At 44.2% G+C, this 19,672-nt stretch overlaps 1 protein-coding gene across 1 annotated transcript in view; it reads left to right on the top strand.

Annotated features, from left to right (window-relative positions):
- Nucleotides 1-18,911, top strand: part of VPS50 (VPS50 subunit of EARP/GARPII complex) — a 367,497-nt gene extending 348,586 nt beyond the window's left edge. The window contains exons 25-28 of the mRNA XM_077490790.1: nucleotides 3,740-3,898; nucleotides 7,196-7,317; nucleotides 9,663-9,852; nucleotides 17,798-18,911. Of these exons, the coding sequence (XP_077346916.1) occupies nucleotides 3,740-3,898; nucleotides 7,196-7,317; nucleotides 9,663-9,852; nucleotides 17,798-17,917 (591 nt within the window). The 3' untranslated portion in view covers nucleotides 17,918-18,911. The remainder of the gene's footprint in view (nucleotides 1-3,739; nucleotides 3,899-7,195; nucleotides 7,318-9,662; nucleotides 9,853-17,797) is intronic.
- Nucleotides 18,912-19,672: the final 761 nt, after the last annotated feature.

Below are 19,672 nucleotides of genomic sequence, written 5' to 3'. Positions count from 1 at the left end.
GCACTGATGAGGTGGCACTGATGAGGTGGCACTGATGAGGCGGCAGTGATGAGGCATTGATGGACACCTATTGAAAGCACTGGTGGACACTGATAATCAGGACATCAATAATCAGTGCCCTGATTATCAGTGTACGTGTCTCTTTTAGCGAATCCAGTTATTGGTTCTTTTTGCCCTTCCTCATGCTGTCAGCGTGAGGACAGAAGTGCCGATAACCATCTTCTATTTACATCTGTGATCAGCTGTAAATAGACACAGCTGATCATGTGGTAAAGAACCGCTGATTGGCTCTTTACCTCAATCTTGCAATCAGCTGTGTCCTCTGGATACTGGGATTACAGGGTTGTGCACACCAGGCATGCGCGATCATGGAAGGCCAAGAACTAGCCGTCCATGCTGTAGCCATCATTCGGCTGTAGCATGGTCGGCACGTGGTTAAAGTAGTTCTAAAATCTCAAGGGTTTTTACCTTAATGCACTCTATGCATTAAGGTAAAAAAGCTTCTCTGCTGCAAGATTACACCCCCCCCCCCCCCTCAAGCCCCTCTTATTGTTATCTGAGCCCGATCTGATCCACTGACATGTTCATTGGGCAGATCTATAGCAGTAGGAGTCATTGGCTCCAGCTCTGGTCAATCAACTCCAGTGACCAGTCAATGGACTAAGCAGTGGGTCTCAGGAGTGATTACACACAAGTGTCCCCATGGAGCAGGTAAGTATAGAGATGCTTGCAATTTTTTTTATTTTTATTTATTTTTTTCCTTTACAATCACTTTAACCACTTTCAGACCGGACCATTTTGCTGGTCAAAGACCAGACCACTTTTTGCGATTCGGCACTGCGTCGCTTTAACTGACAATTGCGCGGTCGTGCGACGTGGCTCCCAAACAAAATTGACGTCCTTTTTTCCCCACAAATAGAGCTTTCTTTTGGTGGTATTTGATCACCCCTGCGGTTTTTATTTTTTGCGCTATAAACAAAAATAGAGTGACAATTTTGAAAAAAAATCATTATTTTTTACTTTTTGTTATAATAAATATCCCCCAAAAATATATAAAAACACATTTTTTTCCCTCAGTTTAGGCCGATACGTATTCTTCTACATATAAGCGATTATTGATTGGTTTGCGCAAAAGTTATAGCGTTTACAAAATAGGGATAGTTTTATAGCATTTTTATTAATAATTTTTTATTATTTTTTTTTTTTACTAGTAATGGCGGCGATCTGCGATTTTTATTGTGACTGCGACATTGTGGGGGACCCATCGGACATTTTTGACACATTTTTGGGACCATTGTCATTTATACAGTAATCACTGCTATATAAATGCAGTGATTCCTGTGTAAATGACACTGGCAGTGAAAGGGTTAGCCAGTGGGTGGCAGTGAAGGGGTTAAGTGTTCCTAGGGGTGTGTTACTAACTGTGGGGGGGTTGGGCTTTCATTTAGTGTACACTGATCTCTGCTCCAATCACATGGAGCAGAGACCAGCGTCACTAGTTGCTATGCAGAATGGAGAAATGTTGTTTATACAGCATTTCCTCCATTCGGCCGCTCCGTGAGACGATCGCGGGGATGCCCGCGGCGATCGAGTCCGTGGGTCCCGCGACCGGACTCACGGGGGTCCTGACCAGCACGGGAGCGCGCCGCCGGCGGCGCGCTCCCGATGGCAGGGCGGCATCGAATATTGGACGTACCTGTACGCCAATATGCCTGCCCGTGCCATTCTGTCGACGTACATCGTCGTGCGCTGGTCGGGAAGTGGTTAAAGTGGTTGTAAACCCTCCCCCACAACTTTGTCCCATGTAAATCAGCATAAAAACCGTAATGAGCACTGCTTGTAGATATATCCTTACTTGCTTAGTATTGTTATAATCCTTGTTGTTCTGTAGAATGAAGTCACTGAGCATGCCCAGATCTCCCGATTTAAGGCACACTCTCTATGTCTTATCTATCTGTTATCAGGACTTCCTACGGCACAACACTGAACTCTGCTAATCACTCAGAGCTTCCTCCTACACACCATGTGACCTCACATACAGTCTAAACTTGGCCATTACTGCAGTCTTATCAGCTGAAGCTGATAAGACTGACAAAGGCAAACATTAGACATCGGCACAAGTAAATGCTATGAAATAAACAAGTCAGCTATGAACAGGGAAGCATGGTTGCCATAGAAACGTTGGATTGAGAAGGAGGCTTGGTTAACAGTACAGGAAGTGCTCAATGTAAGGGCGGAAATACACTCCACTGTGGACAATACTTAAGATGGTGCTGCCTAACCTCTGGAAACAAGTTTTTTGAAAGTTTCTTTAAACAGTAAGTAATATTTGATTTGGGCTGGATTACAGTGGCTATAGTCCGATAATGACTTATTATAATGGACTAAATGAAAAGAAGCATCAGAGTGGGAGAGTTTACTTCCTCTTTAAGCTCCTGTATTGGAGCTTAGACGGAGGAATGATGTCATGGATTCCCCCCACATTTCACTGTTTTCAGGCCTGGTGATTGGTCGCTCCAGCCCGAGTCACATAAGGGAGGTCCTGTACACTGTTAGCAAGAGCTCTGACAGGGCTGGGGGGAGGTCAGGGAGCATTAAAGCCCCTTTCACAGGGGACAGATTAGTAATGATCCGCCCTGTGATGATCCGCTTGCTCAGCGGGGATCGCTCCGTTGTTCCTGCTGAGCTGGCAGATAACAGGGCAGTCCCTGCACACTGTGCAGGGACCGCCCTGTCAGCTCTCCGCTCTCCTCTCCTCTATCCGTCTGTCCGTTTTCATCCGAACCGCTCAGACGGATAGAAAAATAGGATTTTCCTCCGTCTGCAGAATCGGACAATTGCGGAGGCGGACGATATCGGGTGTCTGTGGATGTTCATCCGCAGACACCCGCTATCCCATAGGAATGCATGTATGTCCGTATTTCATCCGGAAATGGATGGATGAAATTCAGACATAATGTCCGCATGTGTGAAAGGGGCCTAAGGTGTAAAGCAGGCATATGCAATTAGCGCACCTCCAGCTGTTGCAAAACTACAAGTCCCATCATACCACTGGGTGTCATGCTTGTGGCTCTGAGTCTTGCTATGCCTCATGAGACTTGTAGTTTTGCAACAGCTGGAGGTCCACTAATCGCATATCCCTGGTGTAAAGTATACCTAGTTGTGGTAGAGGAATGTGCATAAATAAGAACCTACTTCATCCAAAATTAACATTTTGTATTTTAAGGCTGTCACTGATTCGCTGGATCACCCACTGGCTTCTGTTATCCCTTTTGAGCTTCTAGTGTACAGGCATTACTAGCAGCAGTTCATAATACAAAGGATGTGATGCTACAACATCTGCAACCAATATTTGGGATGTAAGAGCCGCACCTTTGCTGAGACCACAGCCGCACAAGCTGCAAAGCAAACATCTGAACGAGAAGGCCAGCAACATGGTGTCCAATGCTTCTAAAATCTTTGTTATGAATATATCAGGAATACAAGAATCCAAATATACAGAAAAGTCTTGACGCACTACTAGCGATATTAGCAACAGTTCATCTTTGCGAAAGGTTTAGGTATCTCAGTGCAGGGCTGCCTCTTAATTTCACATTGAAAGCTGTTTCCCAGCAATCACACAACACTGAAATATCCATCTGTCTCTCTAATTTCTGTTACCGATATGACTTAAATGAAAGATATAGTGGTTTAGATCCCATTACATTGACACCTCTTGCATTTAACGTGTATTTTGCAGACCGTGTCCACCGCCAGCGAGCTCCGCAAGCCAATTTACTGGATCGTAGCGGCGAAGGCTATTGATTACGAGCAATTACTTGTGCTTATGGCGAACGTGAAATGGGATGTAAAGGAAATCATGTCGCAGCACAATGTATATGTTGATGCTTTATTGAAGGTAATTCTTTCCTCACTACACGGGATCTTTATATTGAACGAACAGCGCACATTTAGCTCTGTAAGCTCTGCGTTGTGTATTTGTTTTCTGTCATCTCCCAATGTCATTGAAACTTCAATGCTTCTCAAAGACGCTGAAAAAGTAAAGAGCACAACTAGGACACACGCATGATTAATGACTAGCTACAGTGCCTTGAATAGTATTCATACCCCTTGCAATTTTGTCATGTTACAGCCAAAGACCTCAATGTATTTTATTGGAATTTTATGTGATAGAACAACACAAAGTGGTACATAATTGTGAAGTGGAAGGAAAATGATAAATGTTTTTTCTTTTTTTTTTTTTTTTTTTACAAATATCTGAAAAGTGTGGGGGTGCATTTGTTTTCACCCCCCTTTACTCTGATACCCCTAACTAAAATCTAGTTTCTGAATTGCTTTCAGAAGTCACCTAATTAGTAAATAGAGTCCACCTGTGTGTAATTTAAAGAGGAATTCCACCTACAAAAAAAATGTAAAAGCCAGCAGCTATAAATACTATAGCTGCTGACTTTTAATAAATGGACACTCACCTGTCCCGGGGTCCAGCGATGTCGGCAGCCGAGACCGATCAATCACTGGGCTCTCAGCTGCTGCCGCCGTCATTACAGGTGAGGGAATCAGGAAGTGAAGCGTTGCGGCTTCACTTTCCGGTTCCCTACTGCTCAAGTGCGAGTCGCGCAGCGCAATAGGAATGGTCCGCGCTGTCTCTGGGACCCGTGTGTGTCCCAGCAGACAGCGCGGCGGGACAGGAAACAGCATAGACTCCCGTGGGAGTCTATGCCCGGAAGTGGGTGCAAATACCTGTCTTAGACAGGTATCTGCACCCCTCTCCCCCCTGAAAGGTGCAGACTGTGACACCGGAGGTGGGGGGAGGGTTCCGATGAGCGGAAGTTCCACTTTAGGGTGGAACCCCGCTTTAATCTTGATAATAAATACAGCTGTTCTTTGAAGCCCTCAGAGGTTTGTTAGAGGACCTAGGTAAACAAACAGCATCATGAAGGCCAAAGAACACACCAGACAGGTCAGGGATAACGTTGAGTTTAAAGCAGGGTTAGGTTATAAAAAAAAAATATTCCAAGCTTTGAACATCTCACGGAGCACTGTTCAATCCATCATCCGAAAATGGAAAGAGTATAGTACAGCTGCAAACCAACCAAGACATGGCCGTCACCTAAACTGACAGGCCAGGCAAGGAGAGCATTAATCAGAGAAGCAGCCAAGAGGCCCATGGGAACTCTGGAGGAGCTGCAGAGATCCACAGCTCAGGTGGGAGAATCTGTCCACAGGATAGCTATTAGTCGTGCTCTCCACAAATCTGGCCTTTATGGAAGAATGGCAAGAAGAAAGACATAAGAAGTCCTGTTTGTGAGAAGCCATGTGGGGGACACGGCAAACATGTGGAAGAAGGTGCTCTGGTCAGATGAGACCAAAATATAAAATTTGGCCTAAAAGCAAAACGCTATCTGTGGTGGAAAACTAAGAAACACTGCACATGACCCTGAATACACCTTCCCCACTGATAAACATGGTGGTGGCAGCATCATGTTGTGAGGATGCTTTGCATTTGCATAGTAATGGCTTTCTACTGGCGACTTGACCATGCAGCCCAGCTTTCTTCAAGTGCCTCCTTATTGTGCATCTTGAAACAGCCACACCACATGTTTTCAGAGAGTCCTGTATTTCACCTGAAGTTATTTGTGGGTTTTTCTTTGCACCCCAAACTATTTTCCTGGCAGTTGTGGCTGCAATTTTAGTTGGTCTACCTGACCGTGGTTTGGTTTCAACAGAACCCCTCATTTTCCACTTCTTGATTAGAGTTTGAACACTGCTGATTGCCATTCTCAATTCCTTGAATATCTTTTTATACCCCATTCCTGTTTTATACAGTTCAGCTACCTTTTCCCGCAGATCCTTTGACAATTCTTTTGCTTTCCCCATGACTCAGAATCCAGAAACGTCAGTGCAGAACTGGATGAAAGATGCTTTTATACACACACACTAATTACAAACAAACAGATCACAGGTAAGGATGGTTACCTTTAATAGCCATTCAAACCCCTTTGTGTCAACTTTTGTGCATGTTATTGGGCCAAATCACCAGGGTATGTAAACTTTTGATCAGGATCATTTGGGTAGTTTCTGTTGCCATTATGATTTAAAAAGAGTAAACACAGTTGATTGATAATAAATGGCTTCAGCCAAACACTAACCAAGAGTGAAAGAAAAGTTTTTGTGTTATCATTCATATTATCTGAAAAATGGCCAAGAAATCATAAATTCTGCCAGGGTATGTAAACTTATGAGCACAACTGTATGTGTCACTTTATGTTGGTCTATCACATAAAATACATTTATGTTTTTGGTTGTGACATGACAAAAAATGAGTATTGTAGCCAAAGCTGAAGGAGGGGTTGCTGAAGGAGGGGTGAACTATTTAAAAAAGAGTTAACCTTTACAAACCTTGCATCCTCAGGACCCCAAACCCACAGATGACCCATAGGAAGGCAGCACATTCTGTACAAAGTGGTTCAACTGCTTCAACAGGGAAAATAATTGCTTCCTGATCCCCTAAGACCATTAGACCCCTTTCACATGGGGTGGATTCTGGTTCCTCAGCAGGGGACCTGTCTGCTGACCCCCCCCCCCCCCCCCACTGAGAACTGCGGACTCTGCTCTATGGGTGGTTAGGTATAAACAGGCCTGCTGTCCGATTACACCCAGCTGTCCTCTGATCCACCGAGACAGAGGAGATCGGATCCCTTTCCGTTTGTTTTTGGTGTATTGGATTGGAGGTGGGCAGGGAGGTAAACAGACACAACTCTGTTTACATCCGCCACTCCATAGAGGAAAGTGGAGGGCCCAATCAGACCACTCAAGTGAAATGGACCCTAGATAACTCCTTGTGTCAACAATATACAGTGTTTTTTTTTTTTAAATATTAGTAGCCAATTATATTTTGTGTATTTGGAAACATATCAAGCCTTTTTTTTTTTTTACGTCAGTTGGCTAGAACTAGCTCCTGCGGATGTATTACATATTTTCACAGCTCTTACTGTAAAGAAGACTTTCTGTATCCTGCTGCTGCTTGAAACAGAGTAGTACATAAAGTAAACAAAAGTAGCAATTGCAATGTCACGGGTGTTTTATATAGGTTTTGTATAATAATAATATTATATTGTAAAGTGTTGCACAGACTGTTATATGGCGCTGTATAAATTCTGTATGATAATAATATATTGTAACTTTTCTGTTACAGGAATTCGAACAGTTTAACAAGAAATTGGCAGAGCTGTCAAAGCACGTCCGTATACCTTTGCCTGTGTCGAATATCCTCTGGGAACACTGTATACGACTCGCCAACAGGACACTTGTGGAAGGGTGGGTACCCACAATTTTTTTTTTTTTCTTTTTTTTAACTGCTACTACAGTGAGCCTGTTACAGGTTCACTTTTTTATTTTTATTTATATTTTAGGTGAGAAAAAAATTAACACAGTCAGGGGCTGCAACATTTGGCCGAAGAAAGAATTGAAAATGACAATATACAGTTCTTACAATCATGGTTCAGAAGTAAACTAGTTGATCAGGGCCTAGGAAGGGGAGCACCAGGATGGGCAGCAGTCAGTTATCTACCAGGTTTTAACTGATATTTCCAATCAAGTGAAGGATGCTGAATAAATTGGAGGGTTATTAATTAGCAATCTCATTTGATACCACTGGGTATATTGGAAACACTTTATTATAGACTGTTGCATACCAACAGGTAGTGTTTGAACAGAGGATTCCCAAATGTAAAAAAAAATTGACCCGTGATTCTTTGGTTAACTACTTGCTTGCCCATAGGATGCCCATGGACGTCCTCGGGTTTCAATAGTTATACTGGGATGATGCCTGCTTCTACAGGCATCAACCCAGTATGGATCTTTTCAGCCAGCGATTCCCAGTAAGGCAGAAGTGACATGAGTGGCTAATTAGCCACTCGATCGCTTCTGTGGGCGGCGGAAGGGAGTCCCCCCACCCTCCCACGGCCACCACCTTTCCCAGGCTCTACCATCCCATCGATGAGCATGGGAGCGATGCAGCAATGGCTGCCCTGATCAGAGAGAGAAGAACAGATGTTTTTCCTCTTTCTGTAACCCCAGAAACTGGGAGCGCCGAGAAATTCGTCACTTCCGGTTTCGCCTCTTTGTGCGGCCAGGGAAGCAGCCGATCCAACTGATCTTTGTCTGATCAGCTACATTGGGAGGCCAGAGGATAGATTTGCGGTCTAATAGACCCCAAATCTCGCCATAGTGAGTACCTGCCCAACCCATGCTGTCACAAGGGATCTTGTTCATTCCTTGTGATAGCATTAAAGTTAATCCAAAAAAACAAAAACAAACGCCCCTGTCCCACCGTGCTTACGCGCAAATGTATAAGTTACTCCCGCACGCATGTGAAAACATTGATCGCACCACACATGTGAGATCAGAAGGAGACCAATAATTCTAGCACCAGACCTCCTGTGCAACTCTCAACTGGTAACATGTAAAGGCCCTTAAAGCATCGCCTATGGAGAATTTTAAGCACAGTAGTTTGCCACCATTCCACGGGCAGTTACAATTTTAAAGCATGACATGTTGGGTATCTATCTATTTAATCGGTGTAACATCATCTTTCACATTATAAAAAAAAATTGGGCTAACTGTAGTGATTTTTTTTTATTATTAAAAAAATTGCGCTTGAAATACCGGAGCACAAATATTGTGTGACATAAAAAATTGCAACACCTACCATTTTATTCTATAGGGCCTCCGATAAAAAATATATGATGTTTGGGAATTCTAAGTAATTTTGTATCAAAAAAAAAAGTAGATTTTTACATGTAGGAGCAAAGTGTCAGAATTGGCCGGGACACAAAGTGTTTAAAGTGATTGTAAAAAAAAACAAAAAAAAAACATTCAGTTTAAAATATATATGAAATGCAAAAAAACATTTATAAATTACTTATTTTTTTCCCTTTTTTTTTTTTTTATAAGGAATCATATTCCCTCTGTTCTTGGCTGCATAAGAGCAGGTGTCAGCAGAAGCAGCATTACACTGATCTTCCCAGTGAATGGCTGTGCAGCGGGGGGCATCTCAGGACAAGTCTAATCCAATGAGGAGAGCAGGCTGAGTTCCCAGCAGAGCTAGAGAACTGACCACAGTGTGCTCTCCTGCTTATTGTGGTCAGCGTTTAATAGGAAAGCAATGGTAAAAGAGAACAGGATACTTTCTCATACAATTATATGGTGCAGCAGGCACATATCAGGAATATGAAGTGTTGGGGTAACAAATACTTTAAGGAGGCCTCCATCCAGTCCATGCGCAAAACAGAAGATCGTTTAGCTATAAACAAAGAAATAGTGGGGGGTTCCGGGTAGATCCACATATGGAGGATTTGTCTCCCATGCTGCAAGGGATATAATAGGAAGGAGTTGTTTTTAGCCTCTTGAGATCCTACTACCTGGAATGTCAATTAGGCCAAAAAGTGCCAATTCATGGGTCAGAGGTAGGTAGTTTACTGAATGGGTGGTGGTATAACGCACCACTGAACACCAAGTGTTTAACCCTGGGGCACGACCAGAAAGCATAGAGCAAATCTGCATCTGGGTGACTACACTTTAGGCAGCAGTTACAGCTTCACTTTAATGACCATGAGCTACTTGCTTTTAAATACGAATAAAGATGATTGTGTCCCATTTAGGTACGCCAATGTGAAGAAGTGCAGCAATGAAGGGCGAGCTCTGATGCAGTTGGATTATCAGCAGTTCCTGATGAAGCTGGAGAAGTTGACAGACATCCGGCCCATTCCTGATAAGGAGTTTGTGGAAACTTACATTAAGGCCTATTACCTGACGGAGAACGACATGGAGCGATGGATCAAGGAGCACAGAGTGAGCATCATATACAGTAGCTTTATATTATTCAGACGCTGACCCAGAAAAAAATCCAGGAGCTCCGCTAGCCCAAGCTCCTGAAAATTCCTGTGTGAGACAGCTAATGGAATTCTTCTTTGACACCTTAAAAGGAATTGGTCAGTTTTCTTTATCGTACATCACGGGACACAGAGCCATAGTAATTACCATGTGGGTTATAGGCCACCTATAGGGGATGGACACTGGCACACCCTAAGACAGGAAGTCCACTATAACCCCTCCCCTTATAGGGAGTACCTCAGTTTTTTCGCCAATGTCTTAGGTATTGGTCACGAGTAAAGATATGCTGTGCTGAGCTCCACTGGAATATTCCTTGCTGTGGCAGGCTATGCAACCGGATCCATTTAAAGTGTCTTTTCAGGCCGAATCTAATGGCACCTGAGCCTTGTGGTAGAAGAAACAAGGTTTAGCCCGTAACGCTTCTCTTTTTAGAGACCTGGACCCTGGGATCCAGTGCTCCTGGTTTTTTCAGCCATAAAGTTTTCCTGGCCGGGTGCTTTACAGTTCCAGGGGTGTGGATCCCCCGATAAAAAGGGGCCCCGGTCCCTGAAGGTTTTTTAACGGAGTCCACCGTGAGGGGTGAAAATTGGGTCTGTTGGTTTTGCCACAGAATCCCTGCGGCGGGATAAGGTATTTTCTCATGGATTGTCTCCTTTAAAAAGTAAATGTTGTCATGCCTAAAGTCACCATTGGACCTTGTCATGCTTTCCTTAGATCGCTCTGTGTCAGCAGAAGCTGCAAACTTTCCTCCGGCTAGCAGTCCCAGGCCTCCAGTAAGATGTTGAGGCGGGATTTCTTTCAAAAAGACACCCCCCACCTGGGCAGAAGCACTCCCCCTCTCCCGGGATGGGTAGGGGAAGTCAGAACAATCAGCGGATGCCGCTCCGTTCTGCATGGCGGTTTGTCACAGCTCTCCTCCTCGCCGCCCCCTCCCACACACACACACATGCCATTCCCCGTCGGATCGGAAGCTCGTGCGGGAAAATGCTCTTTTTGAAAAGAGGAGGGGATCGCAGTGGCAAGACGAAGGGGCATGGCTTGGTGCACTATTAGCGTGCGTGTAGGCGCAGGCCTACATTTAAAAAGCACCGTTTTGCTAACAGCAGCTGATGGAGGGACAGGAGCAGAAGGGGACATGTAAGTGGTGACACAGGCATTCCCTAGGCACATTTACTGAAGCATCAGGCTGAGCATTGATAGCAGCGGCAGTTGCTGGACTATTTGATCAAGCAGTGTGTGTGCAATTTCTTCTGGTAGTACTTCTGCATTGGGCTATGGCCATAAGGGGAGATAGAAATACCCTAAAAAAAGGCTCGAAAGTGTCTCCCTCAAGCTCTCAGAAGCTTGGTCTCATCTCTACAATGGCATCCTCCGCTGAGAGATCTGAGGTGGTTGGTCAGAGTGAGCCATCGGGGCCGTCAAATGTTGCAACTTTTTCCAACAATGTAGCCCATGTCTGTATTACTGAAGAGGTTTTTCCCCAGCTATGATAAGATTGGAGGTTAGTGGCTTTAATCGCATCTTCCCAGAGTTGGAAAAAACACAACAGATCCTCTTCCACTACCCGGGACCCTCAAACAGAGGAACTGGGGGTGGGAGAAGACAAATTTCCCTTAGGAGACTGTGAAGAGGATGATGACTCCTCTTCTGAGGGGTCAAATGCGGAAGGACCTCCTTCAGCTTCACAATCTGAAATATTGAGGGTGCAGTCTCTTACTGAGTTGGTCCGCTCCACTTTTATGCTACCTTTAACTGAGTCGGTTAATAAGCCCACTTCTTGTTTGGGTTCGCTAAAGCCTCCTCAATTTGTGCATGTAATTTCCTGTCCATTTATTGCTGGAACAGCTTATGTATTCTGAGTGGGATCATCCAGATGAGCATTTTTTTCCTCCCAAGAAGTTTTCAACACTTTATCCTATGGAGGAAAAATTCACTAAAAAGTGTGCGATACCATCAATTGATGCTGCTATATCCTCTGTGAATAAAAGTTTGACTTGTCTGGTAGACTATGCTCAAATGCTTAGGAATTCAACGGATAAAAAATTGGAATTCCTGTTAAAAAATGCATTTTTGCAGGTTCAGTGACTCAACCAGCGGTGGCAGCAATTGGTGTATGTCAGGCCTTGAAAGACCAGTTTAAACAGGTGCTCAAGGTTATCCCTGATCAGCAGGCCCAGGATTTAGCCGAGCTACCAGGTGCCTTATGTTTGCATTAGACACTATGAGAGATTCTATTCTTGAGGCCTCGCGCCTTACGCTTGGGCTGGTACATACATATGTGTAGAATACTATGGTTGAAAATCTGGTCAGCCAAAGCTCCTGGCTAGTTTTCCTTTCCGTGGTGAATGGCTGTTTGGGTATGATTTGGATAAATACATCCAAAATATTTCTAGTGGAAAGAGTACCCTTTTGCCAGTTAGGAAAAGGAGTAAACCTCAGGGTCAACCCAAGGGACAAAGGAAGTCCTGGGGGAGGAAACCTACAAAACAAAATACTAAAGCCTCCTTATGAAGGGGCGCCCCCGGTCGCTTGAGTGGGGTAAGACTTCTGCAGTTCTCCAGGGTCTGGCAGGAAGAGTGTCGAGACAAATGGGTGACTTCCTCAATAGCTCTAGGATACAAGCTAGAGTTCTGAGAGTCCCTGTCTCCTCTTTTTCTCAGATCAAACATTCCCAAGGATCCAGAGAAAAAGAAGTCTCTCTTTTAAACATTGGACTGTCTTTTGTCTCAAAAAGTCTCGGTGGTCCCCATGCAAGACCCCATGCAAGAGCAAGGGTTGGGGTTTTTTTTTAAACCTTTTCACAGTGCCAAAACCAAATGGAGATGCCAGACCCATCCTAGATCTCAAAGATCTAAACTGGTTCCTGAATATCTGCTCTTTTCGCATGGAGTCAATCCGATCAGTAGTCTCCATCCTACAAGGAGGAGAACTTCTGGCCTCAATCGACATCAAGGATACATACCTCCATGTGCCTATTTTCCCTGCTCACCAGAAATATCTGCGTTTTCAGGTAGAAAATCTTCATTTTCAGTTTGTAGCTCTGCCTTTTGGTCTGCAAAGTAAAATACAAAATAAAATAAATAAATAATAATAAAATACAGGTATATACCGTGCTGTCCAAAGGGGCAAAAATAGCAGCCGGCACAGTAGTGTTTCAATTTAATATATAAAATTTAAATTTAGAATATAACTAGAAAAAAATATACAATTAATATGATGTGCAAAAGAAATAAAAACAAGTGTCCATAAGTGAAATAGGAGGACCACACAGATCCTAATGTGAAGAAAAAATGTGATTCAGGTGGTCAAAGCAAAAAAGAATCCTTCTATTCGGCTTTGCATGAGGTTGTTGGGAAAGATGGTGGCTTCATTCGAGGACGTGCCTTATGCTCAGTTTCATTCGAGGCTGCTGCAAAACAGTATCTTATTAGCTTGGAACAAGAAAGTCCAAGCTCTAGATTTCCCAATGTATCTGTCTCCAAAGGTGCGCCAGAGTCTCAGTTGGTGGTTGATATCCAAGAATCTGCAAAAGGGAAAGTCCTTCCTTCCAGTTACCTGGAAGGTGGTAACAACAGATGTCAGCCTTTCAGGTTGAGGAGCAGTCCTAGAGGAGACAACCATCCAAGGGAAATGGTCCAAGTCAGAAATGGCCTTGTCCATCAACATTCTAGAGATTCAGGCAGCGCGCTTGGCCCTGAGGGCCTGGACGTTCAGGTTATGGAATTGTCCTGTCAGGATACAATCTGACAATGCTACAGCCGTGGCTTACATCAATCACCAAGGGGGCACAAGAAGTCGTGCGGCCCTGAGAGAGGTGAATCATATCCTAACTTGGACAGGAATCAGTGTGCCTTGCCTATGGGCAGTCTTTATTCCAGGGGTAGAGAATTGGCAGGCGGACTATTTGAGTCACCAGCAGTTGTTCCTGAGAGAATGGTCCCTTCACCCCAAGGTTTTCCTGGCAATATGCCGAAGATGGGGGATCACGGACATAGATCTGTTTGCGTCCAGGTTCAACAAGAAGATCGACAACTTTGCGCCAAGAACAAGGGATCCGCTAGCATGCGGAACAGATCCCTTGGTGGTCCCGTGGAATCAGTTCTCACTGATTTATGCATTCCCTCCTATTCTGCTACTTCCACGACTTCTTCACAGGATCAAGCAGGAAGGGAAGTCGAGGATTCTTGTGGCCCAGAAGATCTTGATATGCAGAGATCATAAGGATGGCGGTAAGGGACTCATGGACCCTACCAACATGTCCAGACCTACTCTCACAAGGTAAGATATTCCATCCTACCTTACAAAAGCTAAATTTAACGGTTTGGTTATTGAGACTCACATTCAGAAGAAACGTGGGCTGTCCGGTTCAGTGGTTCAGTTCAAGCTTATGGTTTGAAGAGGAAGACTCCTCCCTCTTAAATCAAAGCACTCTCCACCGGGGCTGTTAGTGCTTCGTGGGCAGTGCATCACCAGGCCTCCATGGCTCAAATCTGCAAGGCTGCAACTTGGTCTTCAGTCCATGCATTTACCAGATTCTATCAGGTTGATGTAAAAAAGGCATGAGGATATTGCCCTTGGGCGCAGTGTGCTGCAGGCAGCAGTATAAATCCTCTGGTCTCATGGTGCCCTATTTTTGTTGTCTCCCTCCCCTCAGTTGGCATTGATCTGGGACAAGACATACCACATAGTAATTACTATGGCTCTGTGTCCCGTGATGTACGATAAAGAAAATAGGATTTTTATAACGGCTTACCTGTAAAAGCCTTTTCTTGGAGTAAATCACAGGACACAGAGGTCCCTCCCCTCTTTTAACCACTTGCTTACTGGGCAATTATGCAAATTAATTTTTAAATGCCCATCAATGCAGCCTTGTCCGTGTCATTTGCAGCCTTGTCCGTGTCATTTGCAGCCTTGTCAGTGTCATTTGCAGCCTTGTCAGTCATTTGCAGCCTTGTCAGTGTCATTTGCAGCCTTGCATTGCAGCCTTACATGTCATTAGCATCCTTCCATTGCAGCCTTCCCAGTCATTTGCAGCCTTCCATTGATGCCTTCCCAGTCATTTGCAGCCTTCCCAGTCATTTGCAGCCTTCCATTGCAGCTTTCCCAGTCATTTGCAGCCTTGTCAGTCATTTGCAGCCTTGTCAGTTTGTTTTGCAGGCTTGCCTTTTAAAAATGGCGCCACCGAGATACATATTACATATCTTGGCGGCGCTCGGTAGCTCTCGGCCATTCTCGGCTATTTTCAGCCGCTCTCGGCTATTTTTGCCCGCCGAGAACAGCCAAAAATAGCCGAGAGCAGCCGAAAGCTGCCGAGACCTGCAGAAAAGGCAGAAGAGCTTGCAATCGGCGGGTGATCGGCTTATAACATGCACCCACGATTTTCCCCTGATTTTAAGGGGGAAAAAATGCGTCATACGTCGATAAATACGGTATATTGTATGTGTGGCCCAAGACTATTCCTCTTCTTCTAGTGTGGCCCAGGAAGGTTAGACAACCCCGATTTAGATGGATCTGATTGGATGTAAACCCATGGCAATCGCTTACATCCATTCCGTGTGTCTGGTTTTATGTTAAAAAAAAAAATTTTGTTTTATATTTTTGTCACATTTGATTGGTCTCTGCAACCACTAAGAAAAAACGGATGCAAAAACTGATGTAAACTTAAGGTAAAATGGATGTGCAAACTGAATCCCTTTTTTGTTTGAAAAAATGGGACTGAATGAATGATATCAGTGTGCAAAGGGCATAAATGCATTAGATAAAAGTCTGCTTTTGTGTGGTCTATTGTAAATCTCAGAACCGGCAGGACAGAAATACCAATCTGTTGGCAATAAATTAGCTCGCTGGGTATATAGCGGTTTGACTGGAGTTCAGCTTTAAGAGACGTGAGGAGTAGCTTAAAGAATAACCACAATGAACCAGATATATAGGCCACCATTGCAGACCTTGTTTGAAAAAGGCTAGTTTCCTGACTGATTCTGGCTTTAATATTTCTAGAAATGATTACAACTGGTAAGTCCTAATTCACAATTTGCATACTAGAGGAGATAGAGTGAGAGGATGGCTAGACAGAAGTCTGATTTATTGTAAACCAGAACATACAGTATCTCACAAAAGTGAGTACACCCCTCACATTTTTGTAAATATTTTATTATATCTTTTCATGTAACAACACTGAAGAAATGACACTTTGCTACAATGTAAAGTAGTGAGTGTACAGCTTGTATAACAGTGTAAATTTGCCATCCCCTCAAAATAACTCAACACACAGCCATTCATGTTAAATCGCTGGCAACAAAAGTGAGTACACCCCTAAGTGAAAATGTCCAAATTGGGCCCAATTAGCCATTTTCCCTCCCCAGTGTTGTGACTTGTTAGTGTTACAAGGTCTCAGGTGTGACTGGGGAGCAGGTGTTATCACTCTCACTCTCTCATACTGATGACTGGAAGTTCAACATGGCACCTCATGGCAAAAAACTCTCTGAGGATCTGAAAAAAAGTACTGTTGCTCTACATAAAGATGGTCTAGGGATAGGCTATAAGAAGATTGCCAAGGCCCTGAAACTGAGCTGCAGCACTGTGGTCAAGACCATACAGTGGTTTAACAGAACAGGCCTCACCATGGTTGACCAAAGAAGTTGAGTGCACATACTCAGCGTCCTATCCAGAAGTTGTCTTTGAGAAATAGACGTATGAGTGCTGCCAGCATTCCTGCAGAGGTTGAAGGGGTGGGAGGTCAGCCTATCAGTGCTCAGACCATACACCACACACTGCATCAAATTAGTCTGCGTGGCTATCATGTCAGAAGGAAGCCTATTCTAAAGATGATGCACAAGAAAGCCCGCAAGCAGTTTGCTGAAGAGAAGCAGACTAAGGACATGGATTAATAGAACCATGTCCTGTGGTCTGATGAGATCAAGATAAACTTATTTGGTTCAGATGGTGTCAAGCATGTGTGGCGGCAACCAGGTGAGGAGTACAAAGACAAGTGTGTCTTGCCTACAGTTAAGCATGGTGGTGGGAGTGTCATGGTCAGGGGCTGCATGAGTGCTGCCAGCACTGGGGAGCTACAGTTCATTGAGGGAACCATGAATGCCAACATGTACTGTGACATAATGAAGCAGAGCATAATCCTCTCTCTTTAGAGACTGGGCTGCAGGGCAGTACTGCCTTGCTAAAGAAGCTGAGGGTAAAGGTGATGGACTGGCCAAGCATGTCTGCAGACCTAAACCCTATTGAGCATCTGTGGGGCATCCTCAAACAGCAGGTGGAAGAGCGCAAGATCTCTAACATCCACCAGCTCCGTGATGTCTTCATGGAGGAGTGAAAGAGGACTCCAGTGCCAACTTGTGAAGCTTCGGTGAAGTCCATGCCCAAGAGGGTTAAGACCATGCTGGAAAATAATGTTGGCCACACAAAATATTGACACTTGGGGCCCAATTTGGACATTTTCACTTAGGGGTGTGCTTACTTTTTGTTGCCAGCAGTTTAGACATTGTGTGTTGAGTTATTTTGAGGAAACAGCAAATTTACACTGTTATACAAGCTGTACACTCACTACTTTACATTGTAGCAAAGTGTCATTTCTTCAGTGTTGTCACATGAAAAAATATAATTATTTACAAAAATGTGAGGGGTGTACTAACTTTTGTGAGATACTGTATATAGAGCAGATGTCCGCAGACTGTCATCCAAGAGTCAGGTCAGCTTTTTCTATAGTAAGAGCTCTGAAAATGGGTTTTATTAGCAGATAATGAGATCATTTCAGAGATGACAGGTCCTCATTAAGAGTTGGTACTGGCTCAGTAATTGGGTGCACGGTCTTGTTCACCAGATGTCTGATCTATCAATATTTAGCATTTCTCATTTTTTTTCCCTTTTTTTTTTTTTTCTCTTTTTATAGGAATATTCCACGAAGCAGCTAACCAACTTGGTGAATGTATGTCTTGGTTCCCACATTAATAAAAAGGCCAGACAGAAGCTCCTGGCAGCTATTGATGACATGGACCGACCAAAAAGATAATCTATTGGAAGATGCCTCCTGACTAGTCTGATGTTACAGCTTTTCCAAGCCATCATAGCCATACTTATTAATCCCAACTCCAGCCATAACTGTTTTTTTTAATTATTGTTTTGGATAGAGTGGGGAAAGGATAAAGCCTTTGTCAACTATTGACTATGTCCTGGTTGGGGTGATTTCCTCTCACTTCCTGTCTGATAAGTGTTAGAATGGGAAGTGAATGGACACCCCCCACCTCCACCAAGGGGGACACACTGCAAAATAAAACCCCCTTTTTATTTCTAGCGGAATGAGGAAGGGTTACAACCTCTCTCAGTATTATTTTGCTCCTTGAGATCGACCCTCACTTCCTGTGCAGGTAATGGGTGTCAGACAAAGAAAAATCTCCTCAGTGGGGACACAGGCAGCATTCAAAATCATCCCCCCTTCTCTCTGCTTCATGTAAACCTAAAAGAACATGTATGGCTGGAATTGTATATAAATAATGGTTACATGTCCTTTCACATTGCGATAAATACTGTTCAGGTTCAGTTCATTGTTTTATTTAAATTTATATATACTTTTTTTTTTCCTTTTGTTGTCTTCATTTTTTTTTAGCAAGGAAAGCTTGGAGGTTTTGGTTTTACTGTGAATATTCCTCCTATCGTTTAGTTCACTATGTAACACTGGAGGTCATTGTCAGATTTGATGATTAACTACCTAATTAGTAGCTTTCCTTGTCACATCCAAGATGACATCTTTTATTCTCTCTGGTTTGAAGTGGACCTGTTGCAGCACACAATTGTCAAGGAAGACGGGATAATAGGAGCACCATCATCCATGACAGCCAACAAGCGGTGCACATGAGAGTAAGGCTGCTTTCACACTGGGGCGAGAGCAGCGTCGGCGGTAAAGCGCCGCTATTTTTAGCGGCGCTTTACCGTCGTTTTAGCGGCGGTGTGCGGGCGCTAGCGGGGTGGTTTTAACCCCCGCTAGCGGCCGAAAAGGGGTTAAACCCGCCCGCAAAGCGCCGCTGCAGCGGCGCTTTGCCGGCGGTATTGCCGCGGTGTCCCATTGATTTCAATGGGTAGCAGCGGTATAGGAGCGGTGAATACACCGCTCCTTCACCGCTGCAAAGATGCGGCTGGCAGGACTTTTTTCACCGTCCTGCCAGCGCATCGCTCCAGTGTGAAAGCCCTCCGGCTTTCACACTGGAGTTAAAGGGGCCGGTTTTTTTCAGGCGTTACACAGGCGCTATTTATAGCGCTGTAACGCCTGAATACCGCCCCAGTGTGAAAGCAGCCTTAAGGTTCAAAGATAAAATCCAGCCTTCCCCCTCAGTCTTGCACAGTTGTACGAGCTCCTCTACCATATTGAAATTGTTTATTCTTATTTTACTGCACGCTATGAGCTTCTCACAGTGTGCGTTAGAACCTGCAGCAATTTAGGTACAGCCTCATCTCATTTCCTGGCTGGAGGATGTCCAGTATCATTTAATCCTTTACCCCCCAGCATGACTGTATCTGGCCCACCTCCATTAATTTATTTGATTTTAATTCTTCAGCTATGGAGGTCTAACATCACGTTGGTGTTACCTAGGCCAGTCGGCATGCAAATACACCCTGCCTAGGAATGCCCACTCCTCCAGACTGATGAAGGCATTTTTTTATTTACACAACTCTTCCCAAGAGCCAGGCCATGGCTTTCAATCAGGCTCCATTCACACCTGAGCGTAGCGTTTTCTTCCCAAGAGCCAGGCCACGGCTTTCAATCAGGCCC

The sequence above is a fragment of the Lithobates pipiens genome, unplaced genomic scaffold (genome assembly GCF_037356315.1).
Source record: "Lithobates pipiens isolate NorthernLeopardFrog02 unplaced genomic scaffold, aLitPip1_a1.2 Scaffold_19, whole genome shotgun sequence".
NCBI classification, from domain to species: Eukaryota; Metazoa; Chordata; class Amphibia; order Anura; family Ranidae; genus Lithobates; species Lithobates pipiens.
The sequence above is the reverse complement of the archived record's forward strand: the minus strand, read 5'-3'. Positions and strand labels throughout refer to the sequence as shown.